This window comes from Panulirus ornatus, chromosome 10 (genome assembly GCF_036320965.1).
Source record: "Panulirus ornatus isolate Po-2019 chromosome 10, ASM3632096v1, whole genome shotgun sequence".
Taxonomy (NCBI): domain Eukaryota; kingdom Metazoa; phylum Arthropoda; class Malacostraca; order Decapoda; family Palinuridae; genus Panulirus; species Panulirus ornatus.
Genome location: NC_092233.1, coordinates 61,661,863 through 61,689,856, shown reverse-complemented (window position 1 = coordinate 61,689,856; position 27,994 = coordinate 61,661,863). Strand labels below are relative to the sequence as shown.

General features: G+C 37.5%; 1 protein-coding gene across 6 annotated transcripts in view; it reads right to left on the bottom strand.

The window, feature by feature from the left end:
- Positions 1-233: 233 nt before the first annotated feature.
- The window catches only part of hrg (poly(A) polymerase hiiragi), a 106,468-nt gene continuing 78,707 nt past the window's right edge, over positions 234-27,994 (bottom strand). For 3 of the 6 annotated variants that reach the window (XM_071666117.1, XM_071666115.1, XM_071666116.1), the window contains exons 11-12: positions 22,763-24,076; positions 234-15,716 (exon numbers count right to left, since the gene is read on the bottom strand). In XM_071666117.1, the coding sequence (XP_071522218.1) occupies positions 15,624-15,716; positions 22,763-24,076 (1,407 nt within the window). In that variant the 3' untranslated portion in view covers positions 234-15,623. The remainder of the gene's footprint in view (positions 15,717-22,762; positions 24,077-27,994) is intronic. The other 3 variants (XM_071666119.1, XM_071666118.1, XM_071666121.1) reach the window with 1 other exon arrangement.

Here is a 27,994-nt window from a genome sequence, read left to right as displayed (position 1 = left end):
GTCAAAAGGCTAAATCAAGACATATGAAGTAGTAAAAGTAAACCATGGAATAGTCTGTAAGAAGCAAGTGTGCAAGAAAAATTATAAATAAATGAACACTGTCAAAACCCAATAACTTTCTTATAATGCAGTGGGTTACATAATGCAATTTTCAAATTATTTGTACAATAAATGAAGGTTTCCAGTTTCAGTATCTGATTCAAGTCCTTAGGTTAAATTAAAGAATATACTCAAATGGTATGACCTTTATTGAAGAAAAATGTACATAAACAGAACCTGCAAGAAAATACAAAATATAAAATAAAATACCTGCAACAGTAGAAAGGCATAGACAAGAACATTATAGAACAAATGTACAGAAAACCTATGTTAAGGAAGGAGACCTTACTTTGAGTTAACTCACACCATAATGACAAATACTCATTTGTGCCACCCTCTGGGACATAATACTGATGGAGCAATGATGAGAAAATTTTGAAGACTTAGTATTCACACATGAGCATTCATCAGCTCAACATTTTTAAAACTGCCACCTTCTTTATATCATTTCATCATTCATGATGTTAAACTAGATCATGAAAAACAAAATCAAATTTAGGTCTTTGTGACCTGGACTAACAATGAATCTGAAAATGAGAAGCAAAGGAGGAGGAGAATGCATACATCAGTTGGGAATTATTTAGCTTTTGTCCTTACGAAGAGAATTTCTCCATTTACACGCAAGTATGACCAGTATCCTAATCTTACATAAAATTTTGGGGAATAGGGAAGAGATAAGAAAAAAATTCTGACAAGAACCTACATATATATATATATATATATATATATATATATATATATATATATATATATATATATATATATTATCCCTGGGGATAGGGGATTAAGAATACTTCCCACGTATTCCCTGCGTGTCGTAGAAGGCGACTAAAAGGGGAGGAAGCTGGGGGCTGGAAATCCTCCCCTCTCTTTTTTTTTTAATTTTCCAAAAGAAGGAACAGAGGGGGCCAGGTGAGGATATTCCAAAAAAGGCCCAGTCCTCTGTTCTTAACGCTACCTCGCTAACGCGGGAAATGGCGAATAGTTAAAAAAAAAAAAAAAAAAAAAATATATATATATATATATATATATATATATATATATATATATATATATATCAGCCAAGATAAGAAGGGAGTACCAACCTTTACATACCTATGACAAGATTTTGCCGAGAGGCATGGCCTTCATGTAGCATTTTACATATCTTCAGCCTCTTTTACATCACCTATCAAAAGGTACTCAACAAAATCATCCTCCTCACTCTCTCCAACCATCGCCTAGATCTATATAAGTCTGGACAGAAGGTACTGCACCATTCTTGCCACCATCACCTCTTACCACCAAAGATCCCTCATAACAATGTTGCATTTTTCCACCAGAACCACAATGAACCAATCTGAATGAATACGGACCATTACAAGAATCGCTCCATCCTACATTTTCTGAAAACCATCAATAGTTAAGTAGTAGACTGCCAACCCAGCATATGTGCAAAGACTGTCTGTTTAATCGCAACTTTTATCTAATGCATAGCCCTACTGTCTATTTTGTGTACATTTTTTGCATACAGTCAGCCTTTGGATGCAGTCAATTCAGTACACTGTTATTCAGTACAATATTAACATCATCATTATCATCCTGCTTGTTTCATTTTGTTTTCTGTGGGAAAGAGAGAGTGAAAGAGAATATACCTACAAAAAAGATTTTGCCAGAATGGCAGAGCTACCATGTAGCACTCACCACTTATCTTACTTGAATCACACACTTTCTCTGAACTGCTACCCCTTTGAATACCACTGAGTTTATATTCCTAAAAGGCCACTGGTTAGCAAAACCATGGTTGTCAGGATACAGATACAAAGTCAATGGAAAATTGGGGGCTACGGGGGCTGCCTCTCGTGTGAAATACCTTAAGTTCTAAAATGAACACTTCAAGGCTGCAGATTAGCAAGTTTTACTTAAAAAAAAAAAAATGCTTATTCTATAAAAGTACAAAGAAATTATGTACAAAATTGCAAAGTAATAACGTGATGGCAGTATGTTATCCCTGATGCCTTGCCTCCATACTCCCAAAAAGCAGTCAGCTAACTATCCCGCACAAAAGGCTACATCAATGCTCACCCTAGCAACACTGCCTGGTTATAATACTACTACAGTCTCTCCCAAGCAATGGTGATCTGCCAGACTGGGTTACTAGCAACCCATGATCACATAACACTAACCCAGTGCAAGGGAAAAAATTTATAGTGCTATGGAAAAACATGGATGCTCAAAACTTGATGCTGTAGTTGGTAAAATGGTATACAGTACTCTATATAGTAGTTGGTAAAATAGTATACAGTATTCTATGTACGTTGTTACATCTGTAGTAGGCAAGGGACCTCTGTAATTATATAATCTAGGTTCTATTGGGACTGACATCAGCAATGACTTTAATCCTCTTTACTAGGTTCCTGTAGTCATTCCAGGCATATTTCTTTTTTCTCATGGTATTGCATTAAAGAGTCTTTAAAGGCTCTCGGTGAGATATTCAGATATTCCCAAAAATAATTCCCAATTGGATCATTCTGAGTTTTCCTTGCCAAGATGTTTTCAGATTTAAAATGCTTTTCTTTATACCTTTTATTTGCTGCCAACAAATCATGTCTCTCCCTTCTTCATTCTAAACTGTAGGGTTGAAGTTCTTTCTGCCTCTCATAGTAGTTCACATGTTCAATACCATCGATTTTGCTTATGAAGTGTTTCTACATTCTTCCTGACATGTTTGTTTCAAACCAGTTTCCATACAACATGGCACTATTCTGCTTCACTTCTTACTTATATGTTTAACACACTATTCCTTTGGAATCCATCTTACTAAGGGGAAAACAAACAGATATGTGACCAGAACAAGTGGTGAGCTTGGTGGCACTAGGTGCTCTCTGTATGTTTGACAAAAGCCTTATGTTTAAGTCCAATGGGATTATTCTAGTATGTGGCTGAAGGTATGGCAGAGTTGTCCACACTTGAGGGTTACAGACTAACCTCCCTGATGTTGGCTAAAGACCAATTTCAAAATTCATACTAGTGAAATGGGGTGGCTGAAAATATTTAACTCGCAAAGGCACAGAAATGGAATCAAAGCACTCATGGTGGGGTGAGCAAACGCCTGTACTTCACTGTTTTCAAACTGTCAAAAAAAATGTATATAAATTACTGTGAGTGTGTGTGTGCATGCTGTGTGTGTGTGTGTGTGTGTGTGTGTGTGTGTACCTTTCCTCCATGGTTGTTTAATTTGTTTATGGATGGGGTTGTTAGGGAGGTGAATGCAAGAGTTTTGGAGGGGAAAGTATGCAGTCTGTTGTGGATGAGAGGGTTTGGGAAGTGAGTCAGTTGTTGTTCGCTGACGATACAGCGCTGATGGCTGATTCGGGTGAGATACTGCAGAAGCTGGTGACTGAGTATGGTTAAGTGTGTGAAAGAAGAAAGCTGAGAGTAAATGTGAATAAGAGCAAGATTATTAGGTACAGTAGGGTTGAGGGAAAAGTCAATTGGGAGGTAAGTTTGAATGGAGAGGAACTGGAGGAAGTGAAGTGTTTTAGATATCTGGGAGTGGATTTAGCAGCAGATGAACCTTGGAAGTGGAAGTGAGTCACAGGGTGGGGGAGGGGGCGAAGGTTCTGGGAGCATTGAAGAATGCGTGGAAGGTGAGAACATTATCTCGTAAAGCAAAAATGGGTATGTTTGAAGGAATAGTGGTTCCAACAATGTTATATGGTCACGAGGCATGGGCTATTGATAGGGTTGTGCAGAGGAGGGTTGACGTGTTGGAAATAAGATGTTTGAGGACAATATGTGGTGTGACGTGGTTTGATTGAGTATGTAATGAAAGAGTAAGAGAGATGTGTGGTAATAAAAAGAGAGTGGTTGTGAGAGCAGAAGAGGGTGTATTGAAATGGTTTGGTCACATGGAGAGAATGGGTGAGGAAAGATTGACAAAGAGGATATATGTGTCAGAGGTGGAGGGAACTAGGAGAAGTGGGAGACCTAATTGGAGAAAGAATACTTCCCACGTATTCCCTGCGTGTCATATAGGCGACTAAAAGGGAAGGGAGCGGGGGGCTGGAAATCCTCCCCTCTCGGTTTTTTTTAATTTTCCAAAAGAAGGGACAGAGAAGGGGGCCAGATGAGGATATTCCCTCAAAGGTCCAGTCCTCTGTTCTTAACGCAACCTCGCTGATGCGGGAGATGGCGAATAGTATGAAAAGGAAAAAAAAAAATATATATATATATATATATATATATTGGATCGATGTGGTATACCGGGGTTGACGTGCTGTCAGTGGATTGAATCAGGGCATGTGGAGCATCTGGGGTAAACCATGGAAATTGTGTGGGGCCCTGGATGTGGAAAGGGAGCTGTGGTTTCGGGCATTATTGCATGACAGCTGGAGACTGAGTATGAACGAATGGGGCCTTTGTTATCTTTTCCTAGTGCTACCTCGCACACATGAGGGGGGAGGGGATGGTATTCCATGTGTGTTGTGGCGAGGTGGCGATGGGAATGAATAAAGGCAGACAGTGTGAATTGTGTGCATGGGTATATATGTATGTGTCTGTGTGTGTATATATATGTGTACATTGAGATGTATAGGTATGTATATTTGCGTGTGTGGACGTGTGTGTATATACATGTGTATGGGGGTGGGTTGGGCCATTTCTTTCTTCTGTTTCCTTGCGCTTGCACTTTTTTTAATTTTCCAAAAGAAGGAACAGAGAGGGGGCCAGGTGAGGATATTCCTTCCAAGGCCCAGTCCTCTGTTCTTAATGCTACCTCGCTATCGTGGGAAATGGCGAATAGTATGAAAAAAGAAAAAAAAAAATATATATATATATATAAGTCAATAATACAGCCACCCCCTTTTTTAATAAATTCCACTGCAATACCATCCAAACCTGCTGCCTTGCCGGCTTTCATCTTCCGCAAAGCTTTTACTACCTCTTCTCTGTTTACCAAATCATTTTCCCTTACCCTCTCACTTTGCACACCACCTCGACCAAAACACCCTATATCTGCCACTCTATCATCAAACACATTCAACAAACCTTCAAAATACTCACTCCATCTCCTTCTCACATCACCACTACTTGTTATCACCTCCCCATTTGCGCCCTTCACTGAAGTTCCCATTTGCTCCCATGTCTTACGCACTTTATTTACCTCCTTCCAGAACATCTTTTTATTCTCCCTAAAATTTAATGATACTCTCTCACCCCAACTCTCATTTGCCCTCTTTTTCACCTCTTGCACCTTTCTCTTGACCTCCTGTCTCTTTCTTTTATACATCTCCCACTCAATTATTTAATGTATGTATGACTCATGGTGAGGTGCCTGAGGAGTGGCGGAATGCGTGCATAGTGCCATTGTACAAAGGCAAAGGGGACAAGAGTGAGTGCTCAAATTACAGAGGTATAAGTTTGTTGAGTATTCCTGGTAAATTATATGGGAGGGTATTGATTGAGAGGGTGAAGGCATGTACAGAGCATCAGATTGGGGAAGAGCAGTGTGGTTTCAGAAGTGGTAGAGGATGTGTGGATCAGGTGTTTGCTTTGAAGAATGTATGTGAGAAATACTTAGAAAAGCAAATGGATTTGTATGTAGCATTTATGGATCTGGAGAAGGCATGTGATAGAGTTGATAGAGATGTTCTGTGGAAGGTATTAAGAATATATGGTGTGGGAGGCAAGTTGTTAGAAGCAGTGAAAAGTTTTTATCGAGGATGTAAGGCATGTGTACGTGTAGGAAGAGAGGAAAGTGATTGGTTCTCAGTGAATGTAGGTTTGTGGCAGGGGTGTGTGATGTCTCCATGGTTGTTTAATTTGTTTATGGATGGGGTTGTTAGGGAGGAGAATGCAAGAGTTTTGGAAAGAGGGGCAAGTATGAAGTTTGTTGGGGATGAGAGAGCTTGGGAAGTGAGTCAGTTGTTGTTCACTGATGATACAGTGCTGGTGGCTGATTCATGTGAGAAACTGCAGAAGCTGGTGACTGAGTTTGGTAAAGTGTGTGAAAGAAGAAAGTTAAGAGTAAATGTGAATAAGGGCAAGGTTATTAGGTACAGTAGGGTTGAGGGTCAAGTCAATTGGGAGGTAAGTTTGAATGGAGAAAAACTGGAGGAAGTAAAGTGTTTTAGATATCTGGGAGTGGATCTGGCAGCGGATGGAACCATGGAAGCGGAAGTGGATCATAGGGTGGGGGAGGGGGCGAAAATCCTGGGAGCCTTGAAGAATGTGTGGAAGTCGAGAACATTACCTCGGAAAGCAAAAATGGGTATGTTTGAAGGAATAGTGGTTCCAACAATGTTGTATGGTTGCAAGGCATGGGCTATGGATAGAGTTGTGCGCAGGAGGATGGATGTGCTGGAAATGAGATGTTTGAGGACAATGTGTAGTGTGAGGTGGTTTGATCGAGTAAGTAACGTAAGGGTAAGAGAGATGTGTGGAAATAAAAAGAGCATGGTTGAGAGAGCAGAAGAGGGTGTTTTGAAATGGTTTGGGCACATGGAGAGAATGAGTGAGGAAAGATTGACCAAGAGGATATATGTGTCGGAGGTGGAGGGAACGAGGAGAAGTGGGAGACCAAATTGGAGGTGGAAAGATGGAGTGAAAAAGATTTTGTGTGATTGGGGCCTGAACATGCAGGAGGGTGAAAGGAGGGCCAGGAATAGAGTGAATTGGATCGATGTGGTATACCAGGGTTGACGTGCTGTCAGTGGATTGAATCAGGGCATGTGAAGCGTCTGGGGTAAACCATGGAAAGCTGTGTAGGTATGTATATTTGCGTGTGTGGACGTATGTATATACATGTGTATGGGGGTGGGTTGGGCCATTTCATTTCGTCTGTTTCCTTGCGCTACCTCGCAAATGCGGGAGACAGCAAAAAAAAAAAAAAAAAAAAAATATATATATATATATATATATATATATATATATATATATATATATATATATATATATATATATATATCATAGAAAGGTCTGTGAGGCCTGGATGTGGATGGAGAGCTGTGGTTTTGGTGCATTACACATGATTGATAGAGAATGAGTGTGAGTGGATGTGGCCTTTCTTTGTCTGTTTGTTGGCCCTACGTTGCTGATGCAGGGGGCAGAAATGGATGTGGGGGAAGAGAAGATAATGTATAGGTTACCTTTTTTCTTTCCTTTGTGCATTTGTGCTGTTACCTATGGGGAGGGGTGGTGTCAGGAACAATTGAAGGCGAGCAAGTATGAATATGTACATGTGTATATATGGATGTGTAAATGTATGTATATGTAAACATATGTATGTATGTATATGTATAAGTATGTGAGTGGATGTGTCTTTCTTCATCTGTTTCCTGGGGCTACCTCACTAACGTGGGGAATTACCACCTAGCTCCACAGCAAACAGCATCACCATCCCATGTATCAGCAAGGTGGCACCAAGAAAACGGACAAAAAAGGCCACATTCGTTCACACTCAGTCTCTTGCTACAAAGTGTAATGCACCAATGATCAAGTATGAAAAGAAAATATGTAGGAAAAAGGAGGTACAAAACTAGAGATGGAAGGGTAGTGAAAAAGATCTAGAGCAACCACTGCCAAAAAACTATCACCAAAGTCTAAAAGAACAGATATCTGTTATGACTAAGGAGCACTCAAGTACCATGTCAAAAACACCTCAGTCTTAACATAATTTTGAATGGGGAAACATAACTTTTCCTGACCGTAAAAGCATTGCTATTTGTATTAATCATGACATCTAGACCAACAATAGTGATATAAATTGAAAAAAAAAGCTGTTTAGAAATTAATCTATGACTCTACAAAGAATTCTTTTGTTTTTAAAGAACAATACCAAATGAATTTCAACCTGATACCTGGACATCCGCATTTGACTTACACTTAAGAATATCTAAAAAGCATCCATGGAAAATGACAGTTCTCCTAATCTTATGACTTCTTGCTATAAGAGTCCACTATAGTACAAAAACAAAATATACCATTTACAAGAGTTTGGTTACCAGGAGCTTATGAAAACATCTCTAATTTTGAAGTTCTGAAATCATACAATATTTCTTTGTGTTGACTGTGATGACCTGTAAAAACTGGTTGATGGTGAAAAAAATCAAAAGAGATCATCTAATGAAGCCTGACCAACTATTAATATTTCTTAAATTTTTTCTTCATTTTTACATACAGATCAAGTTTGGTATGATAAATTACAGTAAAACATAAATCAATACAATGAAATGCCTCTGTGCATCACAGATTTTTCTGTTCAATTATCATCTTGTACATAAATCTATGATTATCAGGTCAACTGTCATATAATATGCTGTGATAAAACACAAATCCATCAAAAGCAATGTCTTTGTGCAGCCCAATTTTTCTTTGTTCATATTTTCCTTGCAAAAAACATTCCTCATAATTATGAATGATATTACTTTAGTATGCACCAACTTAATTCAAACTTTACGTGATATAATTTTTATACAAGCAGTAACACACTCAATGGGAAGAAACATGGGACGTGAAGCAGTCAGATGAAAGTAGAGAATGGTCTGTGGGGCTCTGGTTTCTAAGCATTATACATGACTGCAAAGGAGTGGATGTGAGGGAATGGGTCCATTCTTCATCTGTTTCTGGTGCTTCCTTACTGCTTGGGAAATGGTTAACAAGTATGAAAATAACTATCTTTTGTTACAATGACAAACACATTTGTTACAGTCTCATTTTTAGGCACTGACCTCTAGTCCTGAAATATCATATATCATATAATGCTGGGATGATGTGTACTTCTAGGCATTTCCAAGTTGAAAACTCATACATGAACCCTCCAGAGATTATAAGCAGTTCCTTTGTGAACATCAACCTGGATAAAGTGAGCCAAAACAGAAAGAAGTCAAAGTTGCTACAACACCTATGGCATAAATCTGGAACATGAATAAATGGTAGTTGACATTAACCCCTATTTGCTGGCACAACTGGTGGCGGTTTTAAACAGGTAGCCAATGTAATTGCTCATCTATAGGCATAATATATAAAGTCTGAGCATTCATAACACTGTCACATCTACAAGATCCCTGCACTAGCACAAATGTGCATTTGTCATGACAGCATATTGAGAAAAAAAAATTATGCCAGAAAGTAATGCAAATATTAGGGAAAATTGGTTTAGGATAAGAGAGCAAGTGCAATGTCCAAACTAGATCAAAAACATGTAGAGGAACCATTATTTTATGTAAAAGAGAAAAACTGATAAGCTACAACAAAGAAATGAGGCTACAGAGAGGAGCGTTGAGTATTTGAAGAAATACTAAACATTTGGAGAAAGCCCAGAATAATGAAATAAAGCACAAAAAAAAGTGAAAGGAAGAGAAAAAGGGAAAAGGTAGAAAAAAGGGAGGAAGGGGCGGTGGAGTGAAACAGCTGGTAGCAGTTATGCACTTCTTGCTCTCACCTACAACTCCCACCCTGCCCATCTCCAACCCTGAAAAAATCTCAATAATAAAATAGTTACATCATTTACAGACAATACAGCTAGTTAAATAAATCTTCATATTTGTGCCAAGAATACTGTAAATTTGGAAAGCAATATACAGACATATTACACATATCTCTTAGCACATATTAACAACTGTTGAAAGTGTGCAAGCACATGATTATGAATATGAGAGTTTTATCTAAGAGTTCCAACATGTGACTGAAAGTTCAAGAGACCTCTACCTAGCTCATCTAATGATTTTACTCATGACAGGTATGTGCAAAACTTCATAAATTGTCAAATGCTCTAAGTTCAGCAATTACCTTAAAGTTCTTTCGCTGAAAGTACTGTCAATCAGCTAAATACACAGAGATTTAAAATTCCTCATACTTCTACTTAAACTGAGGTAAGATTCTGCTCATACTAATTACTTCTGTCTTTGCTGTAACTCTGTAGTATAATATCTTGTACTGAATGAACCCTTTAGAAAAAGGCCTTTTGAAACTTTATATACATAACAATGTTACACAAGGCTGAAATCCTATTGTAAAATAACAGCATGGCACAGCAGAGCATAGTACAGTCAGTACATGAGTACTGAACTATCATTTCTGATAAATCAAACTTTACGAGAAAATAAAACAAGTCTTTTGTGTTTTATCTTCCTTTATCGTTTTTATTTTACAATTTCACTTTCTTGCATTTTTTTCAAATATTTTCTTTTCATAATTCCTGAAAAATAAACTCATTTGCCATCACTGGCTTTTCTCATTTTAGGTATAAAATAAACTTCACAGAGTATACACTACAATACTTTTTAACAACAGTTCTGGGTCCCTGTGGCATTACACAAATGTATAAATACACCCAGTGAGGTTTTGCAGCTTGCAGATTAATATTACAACAATAACTGAGCTTTCTGAAACACTACAGACTTATGACTTGTGATGCCTGAATGGTCGATTGCACAAAATGGAAAAACATAAAACAGTAAAAAACATATATAGAATTTACATCCACACACACACACATACAATCATCTATTCATACATATGTATAGTAAAATTTTTTTGTATTTTGTATGTCTGCTCTAGAGGCTAATTCCTTTATTTTGTCCAATGAATATCCTTCCTAAATTTATTTTAAATTTTCTTCTCATTTTGAATTATGATATTGCAAGTTACTGAAAGAATGAGAAAATACTAAAAATATAACATCACCAACAATATCAATTTTGTTCCCCTAGAGAAGCCCAGAAAAGGTGGAGCAATGATTTTTTAGCACTGACACCTACAAGGCCCATCACCACTATAAGACCATTTCAAAATACATGTGAAACATAATACTTTCATAACATATGACACAAGCAGCACAATGCATGTTAGAACTAGAGTACAATGTACAGAGCTACAGTAGTGTGTCAACATACATATGTGAGGTATTGATTCTACATCTCAAGGACATGCACAGATTGGAAGGAACATCATTTGCTTACAACAGGTTGTTCAGTGCCAGAAAAGATGTCATCCAAAACATGTGAAGTACTATGATGACCAATGTTTATATCTTCTATTATGCTTTACCTAAGAAAAAATGTGTTGAAGTTGATTTCGCAAACAACCCAAGTAAAACACTTGGTGTTCACTACCAGATAATGTTTTCATTAACCTTTTTACTTTTTATATTAAACTAGGATATACACTCAAGTCAACTAATGCACCTGTCATAAAGGATCTTTTTATACCAATGGCTTTTCACCTATGTAAACTCTGTGACAGTTGTTTAACTGACAGAGTACAAATCTATACTTTTTAATATCTGCACTGGCCTACACAGTAGGAACCTACACCTCCTCCCAACCCAATAATAATGGATTCCTTTCAGTACTTGGATATCAGAGTTTACATTAAAATATTTACATATTGTCATTATCAGCAAGATAATAAAAAGAAATAACAAAACAGAATGACGATAACTTATTAGAAATTCAGGACAACTTATCACATGACTTGGGTGCACCTCCCTGGTGGCCACTATCCCCTACTGTACTTCTATGAGAAAAACAAACTTTCTAAGTAAAAGTTTGGTCCATGTCACAAGAGTATGAAGCAATAAATATAAGAAAATAATACACCCACACATACACATTCAAACAAGCAAGCAGAGTTAGAAATGTGATCAAAATTGATAATTATCAAGAACCAGCAAGTGAAATTTGGCCCACAACCTGCATATCAACAGTTTGGAACTTAATCACATAGTTCATACTTTCTAACCCTGAGGTTAGGATACAATGATCTCAATTTGGTGACTAAACACAAACTATCTGACCCTGAAAGAGGTAAAAAATGTATTCATGAAAATTCTCTACAGATCTAAGTTACCAATCAATTTCAAATGACCTAAAGAAAAAACTTCCAAAAGAGAGTTTTAGTTAATCATGGAATATAAGCCACACATACAAAACATTGGAGCTCAATTTCTAGACAATAAATAAAGCATATCCTAATGTCTAGTTTAATGAGATGAGTTGTTAATAGCTTGGCAAAAGTACAAAAGCAAAAACAAGAAAAATAGAAAGTAAAAGAAATCAGATAATACTTTGACCTATTTCCCAAGTTTATGAGAGTAATGTTTGAATTACCAACATATATTTCCATGTTGGTAATATCCATCCTTAAGCCAGGCTGCAAGTCCAAGGGTCTTCATAATGCAAAATACAATTCCTTTCAACAACAGCTGATGTGAGACTACTTGGTATGTATGTCATATTCTGGTATCCATTAAGAGTGTTTTACAATACTTACAAGAACCTATAACAATATTCTGCCAAAAGAAAGAGCCAGTAGGTTGTACTCATCACATAAAAATCTAGTTATGAAGAATGAGTCATGTTTGTTACCACAGGGAAGACGAAGAAAGACCGCATTTGCTCACAGCCATTCTCTAGTTCTCATATGCATTGCACAGTTATGGATTGAGTTCTAGGTCACCAAATTTTGTGAGATGGAGAAATTGTATGCTTGTGGACTGAATGCCAGCAGCCCACATATGGGTAAGGCAGAACAAAAAGACAGCATCCTGGGACAAAAGAGTGACATCTGACAGCCACTAAAATGCAGTGAACCAACACTTCAGTGGCTCTAAAATTTCAATCTTGTGGTCAAGATTGCTTTCTTTTCTTTCTGCTACCCCATGTGGGATGCTAGTATTCATTCAACACATATACCATCTGTTTCATATACATCTGACAACACATACATCGTATGACTAGTTCTTCAAAATTCTACAGTAAACTATGGTAAGTGCTTCACACTAGCCTGGACTCTTAGTAAAATTTCATCATAAGCATTCATAAATAAGTACTCTCCTAATGAATACCCAAATATAATATTCAAGATAGTTTTACATTAACCATTGTACTTGAGAACAGTATTTTGTTTAATGATGCCCAGAGAGACAGAGAATGAGAGAGTACCAACTTACCTATGAGTAAATGATGCCCGGAGAGACAGAGAGAATGAGAAAGTACCAACTTACCTACGAGTAACTACATCAAGATTTTGCCAAAATGGCAGAGAGAGAGAGAGAGAGAGAGAGAGAGAGAGAGAGAGATAATTACCATCAATTAGTTTTCACTGAACTGAAGGATATATACTTGCTGATGTTTTGATAATCAATACTTTGTGTTATCATAAATATGACAATGCAACTAATATCATTACACTAACTGCACGGCACACAAAAATCAGGGTATGCTGGTATAGTGCACTTTCAATCTAATAGAAAAGTCACATCCTAATTCATCAAAATGACATGACTCAATGAGTGGTTGTGCACTATTGAGCAATCATGAAGACGGCTTCAATTTCAATGCTTAGGAAATGTAAATCTATTAGATTTTTGTATGATTTTCCAAACACACCCTCAATCAACCATTCATGAAGTTTTATAGGGATATATAAGGCATGATACCACTAACATATGTATTACGTCTTTTAACAAAATACAAAATGTTCTCCAAGACCTCAACATCTGAAGCAATCCATTAGCCACATTTGTGAGTTTAAAATTGAGATTTTGATATGCAACTTCTCAGATTTTGACACGGTAACCATGAAGAGAATAATTCTTAATAAACTTGACTTTAGAGATAAAGATTGTGACTTAGCAACATAATGAATAACATAGATGGGTGCATTTTGAATTTCACTGTTTAACTTTCTCATATGATCATTCCTCCAGTACCAAGCTGGAATAATCATTCATAAACCAAAGTAGTCTTTATTCAAGAGAGGACAGGTTATTCAGCAAAGTCTGCCAAAAGAGTGTTGAGGATGTCATAAAATGTTATTGGCACTACTGGTAACTGTGAGCTTCAGACAGGTTAACTAACTAGTTTTCCACTGACCTAGGCCATACTTCCTGCACTAACCCAGATCAAACCTTCCTCCTTTTTTTTTTCCTTCTCCCAGAAAGGACAGTGTTTCTTTTGATGTATTTTGCAAATCTATGTACACCCAAAGTGTATTCAACACCCATCAGAAACTCAACAGCACATAAAATATTTCTAAAACTGTCCTGAATATCTTTGTTTTTTTCATTACAAAATATTACAAAAACCAAAAACCACTTGATGCAAATATAATTTATATATATATTTATTGTGGGTGGAATCACAGATGAAGAAAAATAAATAAAACATGCCTGAACTTGTCGATAAAAACACAGGCTGATACAACCCCAAATATTGGGCTTATAGTAACTAGTTAAACTGAACAACGAAACTTGTACTTTTTATCATGCCTTATCATATGATGAATGATAAATGCTTCACATACTAATATTAGCGGAATGAATAATACTACCATAAAAGGTTTCTCAGCTCTGGCTGCTATCTCCTTAATGCCTCAAAAGTGCTAAGTCATTCAAGGAGACCACTTAAGTATTTCACAAAGTTGAACTAATATTCCAACTCAACTGACAAATAGTGAGGATACAAGTCTTTCAAAAAGGCTGTTAGAAAATAGGACTGGAATTATTTCCAGTCACAAAAGAAAAAAAATCTCGTTGAGTCCTTCACTTCTCGTGGAAATGTTAATATCCCTGCACTGCACACCACATTCCTTTGTCGACCACACTGATCTGGATTCAGATCTTTCACTGACAACCACCATCACCAACAACAAGTTCCTCTCCTTCTAATTGGATGAGACTCCAGGCAAGGTACATTAGCTTGAGCCTAAAATGTGTTTTCGGTCTGTCAATGTTGATAAAACATTAGTTTTAACAGTAGAGATAAACTTCAAAAACATTCTACAGCTTTTCTTAACTTGCTGATATATAGTTATCTTGAAGATCACTGGCCCATTCTTCTACTCCAAAATGAAAGAGATAATGGCACCACACAGTTCTCTACTTTTCAGTTATTTAAAACTGTGTGTTTGCATGTCATTCTTTCCAGCTAAAGGTGCAACAACACAACATTCTATAGACAAACAAACAGGACCATTTGATGATATTTTTTGTACAATGAGTATTTTGCTTCATGACCATGTAAAGATAATTTCAATTCCCCACATATCTGGAGAAACAAAAAGCATTGTATCAATGATAAAAGATTACAGACACGAGAAATAGAATATGACTTGTGTATCATGAACATAAATCACAAATTAATGAAATGATGTTCTAGTTTAAACAGACAACAAAAGTAATACTGGTGTCCTTTCACTACTTATTGTCACCTAATTGCAAGTACGTGGATACCAATAAAATGACAGAAGGCACTCAGTGATCTGAATATATGGTGTTTAGTAAACACTACAATGCAATAAAAGCACTGTAATGTCATACAGGCAGGGAAAAGTGCTATTTTAATATGCCTAATTAACATTGTTTTGTCTACCTTTTTTCCATTTCTTGTTTCTGCATCTGCATATCTCTGCAATATCTTAGAAAAATTAATTAATGACACACTATGTACCCGCCAAAAATCTCACAAGGTCATCAAACTGTTGTGGTGCTCGATCTCTTATTGTCCACATCAATCTATCTATCCCTTTCATCCAAGGCTTGTTTACTTGAAGTGAACGACAAGACTGTGGGGCGTAGCAACCAACTCAGGTGGCTCAGGTGTGAGGACATCAGGAAGTTCAATGCTTGATAGCCTCTGTTTGGATAAATATAACAATTAATATCAACTCTAAAATATTTATTCTCTTACTCATTGATAAATATACCAAAAAATTCTAAGAACACCAGATATCTAAGCCCAATTACAAACTACATAATCCTGCAATGCATAAAAATCATTCTAATACTCTTCCATATCATCTACATCCACTCAGTTCTTGACTAACCTAAATCAACAGAATTACAAATATGATCATTTTGATGTGCGCCTACCATCTCATTACATTATCAAATGAATCAAGAGGATAAGGCAGCAAGACCTTTAGAAAGACATGATTACCTGGGGCCAAGGATTGTACTGAACAGTTCTAAATACGTCAAAACATTATAAATGTAGCTTTATGCAGCTATGAGGTATCCATGTACAAATCATTCACAATGACTGCTGCTTACCCAATAACAGACAAAATAAGACCACAGTTATTTTGATCATAATAATTTTCAAACAGTTCAAAAGTGAAATAACATCAAAAGCTAGGTATCAACACCAGACCCTTTCACAAATACAGATGATTCAGATCAAATTTTCAGTGTTTATAAAGATAATACCTAATGACAAGTACCTACAATAACATTTTGCCAAAAAAAGCAGGGATAGCTAGCATGTAGCATTCACCAAACATTTTGGTGGATGAACAGTACCGTTTCTATGTGCCTCAATTCACCTTAAAAATCTGTCAACTGAAATTCAACTGATCTGTCATATACCAATTTTTTTCACTCCTTCAACAGCAGCCTACACTAACTGACATTTTAACTTTTCCTGCCTGTTTAAATATCCAGCTGACTTATCATACCATCTGTAGCTTATTACGGTCTCTTCTGTCAATAGTTAGGCACAAGAAAATATTCTGCTTTCCTCAGTACTCCTAAAACTACAATTACAAATGAAAGGTTATTGACATGCTCATCATACACATTCAAAGATTCAGTGAACATACACAGATTGTTGGATGGCTGAAGGTATTTGAAGACACAATTATGATAGGTATATTAGAGTGAGAAAAGTGAACATCATTAGAAATGTGAAGAAGCAAATGACATATAGGATGATTCTTGCAAGAGTTATTAAGGAGAGTGGCCTGCACAGGAGGTGTTTCCGCTGACCATGCACAATGATGAAATTACGTAAATGCACCTAATGTAAAGGAGGGCTTTAATAATAATGACTAGTAAAGAGGTAGAATACTTCCAAAGAAATAAAATCCAATATTCTCCATACATTTGGCAACCAAAATCCCTTACACAATGTTTGTGTGGTGGGTGCATTGCACACGACAGTTAGAGAATGGATGCAAGCAGATGTGGCCTTTCTTCATCTGTTCCTCATGCTACCTCACTAAAGTGGGAAATAGTGATCAAGTACAAAGAAAAAAATTTGCAATTTTTCTAAATATATCCAATTCATTTTTCCCAATGCTGTGCCTATCCACAGTAGGAAAACAAGCTCACCAGAAAGAAAGAAAGATATCTCTAACTTTCTTACTGGGAGCTGTCAAACTTGTAATTCACAGTCCACTCCACCCAGTCACTCATTCCCAGCTGGATCATATCTATATTAAGACCCTCTTTAGCCATGTCTCATCCTCATTACCTCACATTCACCTTGGAGGAATTTCATCAACCATGTGCCACATCAACTTTGCAGTCTGTCTAGGTCCCCTTATAAGTTGATGAAATCTTCCCTGCTTTTCGAAAAACTTCCCTCATGATCTTTGCAAACACATTCAAGCAAGAAGCCTCAACATCTGGCAAATCATTTCCAAAAAAGAGTAACACTACCTGAACAGAACCCTTTGCACCTCCACTGATGACCTCCACCCACCTCAGAAAGACTTCTACAATTGCGTTACTTGTTAGCTGTTCCCTTCCACTTAGAAAATCTTTATCTATTGGTGGATTCTCCCCTTATTCCCTCCTGCCTGGTGATCCAACTTCTTAATTAGCCTCCCATGTGGTACAGTATTAAGTGCTTTCAGACAGTTCAGATACATATGACAGAGCTTATTCTCTCCTAGAAATCTTAGAGGTTCACTGCACATGACCTTACCCTGAAACCATATTGTCTCTCACTTAAGGAATTTCTCCTCTGCAGGAAATCATCAATTTGCTTTCTGATTATCTTCTCCGGTACTTTACAAACCACACTCATCAAGAAGACTGGTCTCCAGTTCAATGCTTCCTCCCAGCCTCCTTTCTCATTGTTAAGTATGGCACCTGCCATTTTCCACTCGCTTGCCACTTTGCCTTTTTTCCAGTAACATCTTCAACAGTATTTCAAGTGGTGTATCCACTGTATCTGCAAATGTCTTCAACACATGGCAAAAGCTTATCTGGACCCTGTTTGGGTGAGGACCCATTAGCATTCTGATCATGTCATTTCTCGATATCTCAAATGTCCTTAAAAGACCTCCCCATTCCATTTCATTGGTGTTGGGGGTATGGTGTCTTCCACAGTAAAAGAAAGAAAAACAAAACTTGAAGACCTGAAAAATGTAATATATGATTCACAGGGAAATTAACTGAGGTGCTAAGGGGTAAAATTTGCCCATCATGAAAGAGTCAGGGGTGACCTGATCTCAACATCTAAGTTTAAATTCAGAATGATAAGACACTCAACAGTCCTTTGAAAGATGTATGGATATAACAACTACGGGAATTAGCATTAAGGTAAGCAAAAATCTCGCTAAAAAAGATTAAGAAGTTCATTTATAGTACAAGCAGTGAGGATGAAAGCCATAAACTGAATGAGGTAATAGTAATTGCAAACAGCATACAAAAGCTTAAACAGCTATATGAGAGTACACGCTGGTCAAGAGCAGGGGCCCCATGAGTGTAAAACTTCCTTCCTATACAGTACAAATAAGAATTTAAATATAGTTCAAGAGATGGGGCCCCATTTGTGTTGAACTCCCTCCCTATGCAGTAAAAATGCATAATTATGAATATGTGATTACAAAAAGTGGAAGGCACTATAGTCCCAACACTAGTGAGATAGAATAATAAAGTTTTGGAAAGCAACAAAATATCTCGAGAAAACAAACATAAGGAACTACACGCATAAAAGGCTCAAGGTCCTGGTAAGAAAAAGGCAAAGTGTCAAGGGAGCAGAATATGAAAAACATCTCATACCTATCTATAAGAAAAGAAATTGAGAGAGGGTGAAGAACTCAAGACTGGTCTCCCTAACAAATGTGATTGGTAAGGTACTGGAAAAGATAATAAGAAAGCAAATGGTTGAATCCTGCAGGGGGCAAGCTGCCTGAGACAAAACCTTTTCTGGGAAATTTCATACACTACAAACACCAAACTTAAAGAAGTACAACGAAGTAATAGTGAACATCCAAAGGAGGGCAACAAAAATTGCACCAGCATAAGGAGAGCTGAGTTACAAAGAAAGGTCAAAGGTCTTAATTTTCCACATAATGGAAGAGACAAGAGTGAGAGGTGACCTGATCACAACTTTAGGTTTCTAAACCAGTTTGATGACATCAATTGGGAACAGCTCTTTGAAAGATAAAAGGGTAGAACAACAAGGGTTCATAACATCAAATTAAGCAAGAAACATGTTAGAAATGATGCAAATTAGTACTTTTTAAGCACAAAAGCTATGGACAACTGTGAATGTGGAAAACATACAGAAGTTTAAAAAGTTTTATGATCATAAAGAAAGTCCAAGAGATGGGGTTCCATAACTGTAGAACCCTCCCTGGACAGTACAAGTAAGTAGTAACAAACACATTCACATACCAGGAGACTTGCTTAGTGAAGGGCTTGAATAGCACCCTTTTGTTTGCAACAGCTGAGAATTTACACAGTACCTTAGATAACATCATAAAAGACCTCAGAGCTGTGTCAAATTTGAAATAAAATCTTCAATTTTATAGAAAAAATATTCTTATCCTTTAATGAGAAAATATTTCAGGAAACTTTGAGGAATTTCATTATTCAGTATGCTTTGTACAATAGTCACAGCAATTCTTTTTTTATTTGTATCCAACCCAGTGGCAAAATGCACTTCAATTTATAACTTATCCACTGACAAATCACATTTCAATTCAGACCCCACCATAAGCAGTCAGCTTGTAAACCAGAACACAATGCATCGAACACTCAATGAAATCTTTATGCTTCTTTGGTGCAGTGACCAGACCTGAGGCAAAATCCAATTTTGATCTAATGCAAGGTGTGAACAGTGTACCAAAGCTTTCCTTATCCATGTGCTTAAATGCAGTTCTATTCTCTGCCAACAGTTCATATGAGCAACAATGCTTTCAGAGTGCAACATGAATTTTGCCAAAAAATTAAATCAGAAACAAGAAAAATTGAGGAAAACAAACCACATACCTGTTATCATTCTAAACATGCTCTTGTCTTACACAATGTACAAGTGCCTATAGCATGTTCTTTTACTTTTGTATGCTCAAAGTACACAATAAATACCAATTAGTCTAATTACATAATATCTCTTCCCCAACTCTCATGGACATTTAGTTATACCCTATCCACTCATCATACAAGGCCAAAAGCCATGCTGCTGACAAATTTTCTGTCCACTGTCTGTCTAATTTTGTCATCTGCAGAACAAAGAACTCAAAGAGCAACACAGATGTGTAACTGTAAGAAAAGGAGTATGACAGGCAAATCCATAGCAGTAGTAAAATCACAAAAACCTGTTTCTAAAATCTGAAAACTCCCATGATCCATGGTTCAGCACATTCAAGATTATCTCCAACTTGGAGCATATATTTCTGGTAAATAAGTTTGTAGACATTTATCATTTCATACAATATACACTTACATGGAACACAAAGAAAAATCACTTTGAACCTGCATTAGGTATACAAAACATACAAAACACTGTTAATGTTATGGTATGTTGACACTACAATGTATTCTTTTGTTTCAACAACAATAAAAATCCAAAATCAGCACATTGCTTGGTTTGAAGGATTATAGATTTTTTATATCTTACTTGTTCTAGTATGTTAATCAAAACCAGATGAAATATGAATTAATCACCCTTTCACCTTATCATTACATTACTGGCATGCAGTTTTATATGCATGGGATAACTAAAAAAAACTCTACAGATGACAAATATCTACCAATGAATATTAACCCTCTATGGACTGCATTGCTTTGTGTTGGTAAAAATTCTAGCTTTGGTTTGAACTCATATTTTGAATCCAATGCCAGAACTCTTAATATCATGTTTCTGAAAAAAAAATGAATATAACTAATTCATCATGTCGGACATGTGGTGACTAAAGTTCTATAAAAGTAAAACTAGTTATATAGAAAAAAACATATTTATATACTAAAAAAGACTATTTTCTGTCCATGACATGGCAAGGAAGATGCAAGATGCATAACTACTAACCCTCACACAAAGTTGCCAATAATCTATCCATTTCTATAGCACTATAAAAATTACTGGCTACTAAAGAAATATTATTGGGAAAATATTTTACTACTGAGCAGGAAAGGTGTGCCAGCAATATGGGAAGCATAAATTGGAAAATAGCAGAGGTGAGTCACTGCAACTGCAACATGCAGGTAGTCAGGAGGAGAGGAAGTGGTGGTGGTGGTGAAGGAGGGTGTGTGGCCAGGGAGGGAGGGCAAGGTGGAAAAAAGAGGGTGTGGTGGTCAGAGAAGGAGTATTGGTGGTGAAGGAGGGTGTGGTAGTCAGGGTTAGATAGAGTGATGGTTCTGAGGGAGGGTGTGGTCATCAGGGAGGGAGGGCATGTTTGTGGCAAGGGAGGATGTGGTTGTCAAGGAGGGACGGAGTGGCAATGGTAAGGAAGTGTGGTGGCTATGGTTGATAGGCATGGGGGAGGTGAGGGAGGAAATAATGGTGGTAGTAAGGAAGGTACAGTGGCAAGGACAAATGGGAGTCAGGTGGTGAGGGATAGTGAGATAGCCCTCAGCAGAGGCACACAGTTTCTATGGTCCTTGCAAACATCATCATTCCTGAACATTTCAAATAATCTGCATTAACAGCTATTGAGCTATGTGCGGCAGAATTAAATAGCCAAAGGACTTCAGGTCAAAACATTGAAACACCTAATAATGAAAATTTTAGGATAATAATGAAAATGATAATTTATCTCTTTTTTCATATATATTTGCCATTTCCCTCATTAGCAAGGTAGCATTAAGAACAGGGGACTAAGCCTCAGAGGGATGAACCCTATAATGTGCTAAAAAGTACATTTAGATGACAGATCAAGACAAAATATAACTAAAATTGTCAAAAGACAAATTGCATATCACCCCACATGGGCCAAGGGAATTCAGCCTTGCTTTGACAGACATGACTATAACACTGAGCTTATTCAAGTGCTCATATATTCTATGCTTCTTAACATTTATCCATAAAACAGCTACATAACCTTCTGGTACTATGCTATTACATACAGTTTTTGGGAATGGGTGACTTTAAATTTTATCCATATTGAAACAGAAAATGAAAAAAAAATCAATATGCAAAAGCTGTTTGCAGATGAGTGGAGCTGAGCAGCATGGCTGAACTAAGAATTGACTTATAAGTGTACAGCACCTCCTGGAAGTTAACAGAATCCTGATGAATTCGTCAATATCGACACAGAGAAAGGAAAATCTATACACGGTGTTCTAGATCCAACGAATGGCTGCATGATGAATTGGTTATAGTCCATAGAGGTTTAGGAAACAGAACCAGGCTCCAATGAAGATACAATTTGTAAAGCTTCCAAAATTACATTATAAAAAATTCTGCATAATGGACACCACTGTACTGAAAGAACGTATACAGCAGTCTTCCAATTCAATTCATGGTCTACAGAAATTAGTATTTCTACACACAAGCTTAAGTATGCATGTGATGCTCCCATACGAATATACTGTCAGTCATGAAAATCTTTACATGACACATCCTACAGAAGATTGGTTAGATAAAACATTTAACAACAAGATGAATTATTAATCTCCCCCTTTTGCTACCAAATACAATACAACATATCCATGGTTACTTTCACAGACCTGTCTTGCTAGTACCAGCGGAGGAGGCTTCACAGCTGGCCTTGAGAATGACATACGGCTATTGGTGTCACCATGTTGGTTTTGCCCTTGGTGTTGACTTTGACTGTGATGGCGGTGGTAGTGGCGCTGAGATTCTTTAAAACGCTGGTGGTGGTGAGGTGAGGGGTTGGGCTGATTAGAAACTGGAGGGCTAGAAAGATGGGGTGAGATGTTTGGCCGCTGGGATGGTGGAGTTCTAGGATGATGATTAGGACCACTGATATGATGAGAAGGGCTAGAACAATGAGGACTCTGAGTAAGAGGAAGACTAAGACGATGAGAAGGGCTGGGACCACAGGGATGATGGGAAAGAGGAAGATTGTTATAACATGATGGACTGTGACTATGGAGAACAGCAGAGGCACAAGGATTGTGTTGGTGAGAAGTGGAATGAGCATGAGGGCAAGCTGGGGAATTGGAGAGTGAATGGCTAGAAGAGCATGAACGATGCTCAGAAAGGTGGTCTGGGGGCTGAGCAGTAAAATGGGTGGAAGAAAGAGGATGAATAATGGGGGTACATAAACTATCGTTTTGGTGGTCTGTGGAGGGTAAACAGGAGGACAATGCACTTAGTAGGGATTCTGTTGGTGATGGAGATGATGAGGCATTTTTCAAAGTGTTAGTAAGATGCACCTGTGTTGGAGAATATGTTGAAGATGCACTAGCAGTGGAGTATGTCAGTGGTGCTAATGGAGTGGAAGTAACCGTATGTTTGAGCTGTTGTTGAGGCTGATGATGTTGAATTTGTTTCTGATCATAACTTTGGTGCTGGCACTGAGGGTTCTGTTGGTACTGAAGGTGTTCTGTTTGCTGCTGGTACTGCTGATGATGAACCTCTTGTTGTTGGGGCTGCTCATGATGGGACAGTAATCTGGGGAGATTCAGGCTACGAAATTGGTGATAGAGAAAGGGTGCTGTTAACTGTTGGTGCTGCTGAGTGTATGGAGACACTTGGGTAGTATGCACTTCTAGCATCTGAACTGGAGAAGAATTATGATGAAAATTAGGCTGGTGAGGAACTTCTGATGGAGGAGAATGCACATGAGATGGAGGAGTAGTAAATGGTGTGCTTTGGCCTACAGGAGGCTGAAAGTGTTGTTGCAAGGAGTAATGGCTGTCAGAAGCAAATGGGGCGACAACCATTTGACAAAGTGTTCTAATAATATTGCTTCCACCACCACCACTGTCACCACCACTGTCATCATCACTAGGCCTAACACCACTACCACCACTGTTGCTGTTCTTGCCATACACAGGTGACCACACCAACAGGTACTAAAAAGCAGCACCAATCAATACAGTAAAATAATAGTAACTGTTAACAGAAAAAAATGACATGCAAGAGTAAATAGCAGACAAAAACATTTGATAATAAAGAAGACAGCATCAGTACCTGAAATGACAAGTTGATATGACTTGCATCAGTCACTACCAAGACAATTTTCATGCTTCTCAAAATGAGAAGACCAAGCATTCTTACCTGCAATGCTAATTCTGCATTAATACAGAACCTATAGTACCTTAAACAATATTGATGATGATGATTACCTACTTGCATTTATTTATTGTTTGGAATGGGAAGGGAGTTCTACACTCATGGAGCCCAATCCCAATCTCTTGAAGTCTTCCACCTTATTTTCTTTTTTATACCTCTACATAATGTCAGCATTCAAAATTTCATCATTTGGCTTATTTCATTTAACCAAAACTCTGACATAAGAAAATTCAAATTTTCTCTTATGAGTTTCTTGCTATGGCCTCAACCTTCTCCATCTTTTCAGAATTTGAGGAATCGTTCAATACTGACATCATTAAACTGGTTTAGAAATTTGATGTCACCCAACACTCTCTTAAGAAAAGGGCAAATTTGTGGCCTCTAATGTAACCCTAAAAATTTAGCTCTCATGATTATGGTACCATCTTTGTTGCCATTTTCTATTATTTCCTTGTGCCTCTATTACCCTTAACATCTAACCAAGTATGTGATATGAGTGATTGCCCAGTTCTAACTGGTTATGCTGAATTCAAAATAATTCAATTTCCCTTCCTACATTTGATGGAATCCATGGTTTCCTTGTTAATTCTATGGAATCATGCAGCAAAATCAACCAAAAACATTCCACTCTCTTCCACACAACATAGTGTGAGAACCAATCATTTCACTATCACACTGCACATAATCCTCACCTAACACATCTTGGATGGCTTTAACTAACCACAATGACAACAAATATTATCAAAACATTCAGCACCATTCTCAGACACATCCATACAAAAAAGATACCTGACACCATCCTCTACAATAATGACAATCTTTTTAGCCAACTTCACAGGTGGCTGCTAAGCCAGAGTCACTTACAAGTGCTTCACCTCCAAAACCCTCACGTTCTACAGCTGAGTTCCCCTAACAACAGTTCTTCCTCCAATAGCCTTCAGTCTATTCTTACATGACCTTCCGTCAACTCTTACAGACCAAAGTATGAAAGTTCTCTCAAATACATTAGCCCTCATAATCACATTACTACACCGACACTACCTGAGCATCAATCAACATGCATCACAAAATCAGAACACTGGCTTTCCCAAAACAAAGTGTCTGCATTACCATAGACGTCCACTGCCTGAATGTTCAACCATTTCAACTCAACGAAATTCCACCAATACTAGGTAGCACATGACCCACATATGACACTCACTTCCCATACTAAAATCATCAACACAAAGGCTATAAACATATTAAACATCTACAAAAAGCTCACTAGTACCAGATCTGGACACAAAAAAGAATCCCTTAGTATCAACACATTACTAATATGCTCTATCCTGAACTATGCATTATATGCCTAGTCATCCACCCTGTCAAAAGCAAATATAAAAAAAAAAGCTGCAAAACAGAGCAAAAAGAACTATCACCAGGTGCCTAGTATGCAAACACTGAAAACCAACATAACAATACAACAATCCTGCAACCACAATCTTAATTCAATATGCTCATTAGATGTTACTCAGGTTTTGAGTGCTTGGGGCCTGAACATGCAGGAGGGTATAAGACATGCATGGGATAGAGGTGAATTGGAGTGATATGGTATACAGGGAGCAATGTGCTACCAATGGACTGAACCAGGGATGTGAAGTGGTTAGGGAAAACAAGGTAAAGTCTGTGGGGACTGATTTAAGACAGGGGGCTGCGGTTTCAGTGCATTACACATGACAGCTAGACAGTTGATATGAGTATATGAGGCCATTTCTCATCAACATGGTGCTACCTCACTAACATGGGATAAGGGAAACAGGAATGAAAAAAAGTATGAAAGAGATAAAACATCATTTCTCTACAAAGAACAGAATTCTATTTGCATCTGAAGAGCACCAGCTTGTGTGTATGTGGGGTTACACTCTAAACAGGTGTGAATCCATGAGAATTCACCCCTTCAAAAGTCATAAAACATACAATGTTGGCAGACGCTTGTTCGTTGGGACTTAAAAAACATGCAGTACTCTTCCCAAATCTATGATGTCACAGCGAGTAGTACCAGACTCTCTAATTCATTTACTGACTGCTGATATCTGCATCAGGTTACTGTCTGGAATCAAGAAATAGTTTTTGGAGAAAAAACAAGGGGAAGAAACGGAAGGAAAACTCTTAAAATATTCACAGGGCTCTACATCTGGTATATAAAAGGTTTTGCAACCCTCATTACCTTCACTTCTCACCTACTGACAAAAGCCCCATGAACATAAGAGCATATCCATATAAAAGAGAGGGATATTGAAAAAAAGTTTACCCTTGATAATGGCTTACTCCTACTCCAAACCACCCACTTCTGCAGAATGCATACCCGATGTTACATAAGGTAGAACAACTAGGTTCAAATGAATACTATACCATTTTCCCAAAGTGTTTGTCAAATACCAAAGATCCCTCTTACTAAGATTACGTGCAAGATGTTCCTTCAAAAGGTCAGGGTTCTCTTAAGCATTGAGCCAAATACGCGAATGTAGACCCTACAATCAAATCCTCTCAAATATACCCTTGCCAATATATATTTAGAGGAAACTGGATAAACAAACCAAAGGTCTACGCAATATTTTGTGTCAAGAACTTCTAAAAAGTTTTACATAAGATGACACTCTCATTGAGAATTTTCTCAAGCTTGGCAATAAAAATCACTAAAAATTTATGTGCCATTTGACAATAAACTTTGGGTACGGATGAATACTTATTAAAAGGGTAATCATCTATCATAATTACATCAACTTTTGCCCAAAAAGGTAATCATCAAACTTAAATTCTATCTCTATACATCACATGACTATCAGTATGTTTTCTTTTAAATCCCAAGGATAAAAGGAACCCTATTATCATAAGAAACATTTCACAACTGACTGTCCACAAGATTAACAGTAAAAGCACCGGAACCTTAGAAATGTCCCATTCAAGATATGATGCTGCTGCATGTTTCTCTAGAAAAAAATTATTGCAATCTACTGTATGTTACTTTAGAAAAAATTGTTGCAATCTACTAAACATCTGGCTTAGTAATTATGTTCACTATTACAGCCAACCTCTTTTGTACATACCAAAGACAGCATTCCCATCAAGAGAAAAACTTGAGAAAACTCTAAAGATACTGATTCATCACAAGGACTTGAAAGAGCTCCAAGAAATTACCACATCACTCAGTATTCTCCAATGAGATCCCAAAATCCAAAACCTGATGCTGGATCCCTATCCAACGGTGATGATTCTGTAAGAGAGTCCAAAGAGACTTATGAATGACCTGGCAGAACAGCAAGCATTCTCTTGAGCAAGATCTGTTTCTAACCACTGTGGAATTACCAATGTCAACCATGCTGAAGATGACCATGGAAGGAACAAGTCAGAGTCAACTGAACCAAAATAAAGTCATCATGCTAAACCTTACTGCCTTAGATCAAAACCTGTAAGTTACATGAAATGGTACTAACCTTTGTTGCACAGAGGTTTATTTGAGGATACAGGCTTACCTTGGTTAGCACTCCTTCATCAAATGCTGTTTTGGTATAATGCTCTCTCATCAGTTTTTCCCTTTAGAAAAAAAGTCAGTTCAAAAGTCCCACACAAAAATACACACCATGCATCGATCTCTTCTTTTGTCTGAGATGAGTGCTCAACCAATGTGAAGAGTGTTGATCAGCATTCAGCCAGTCAGT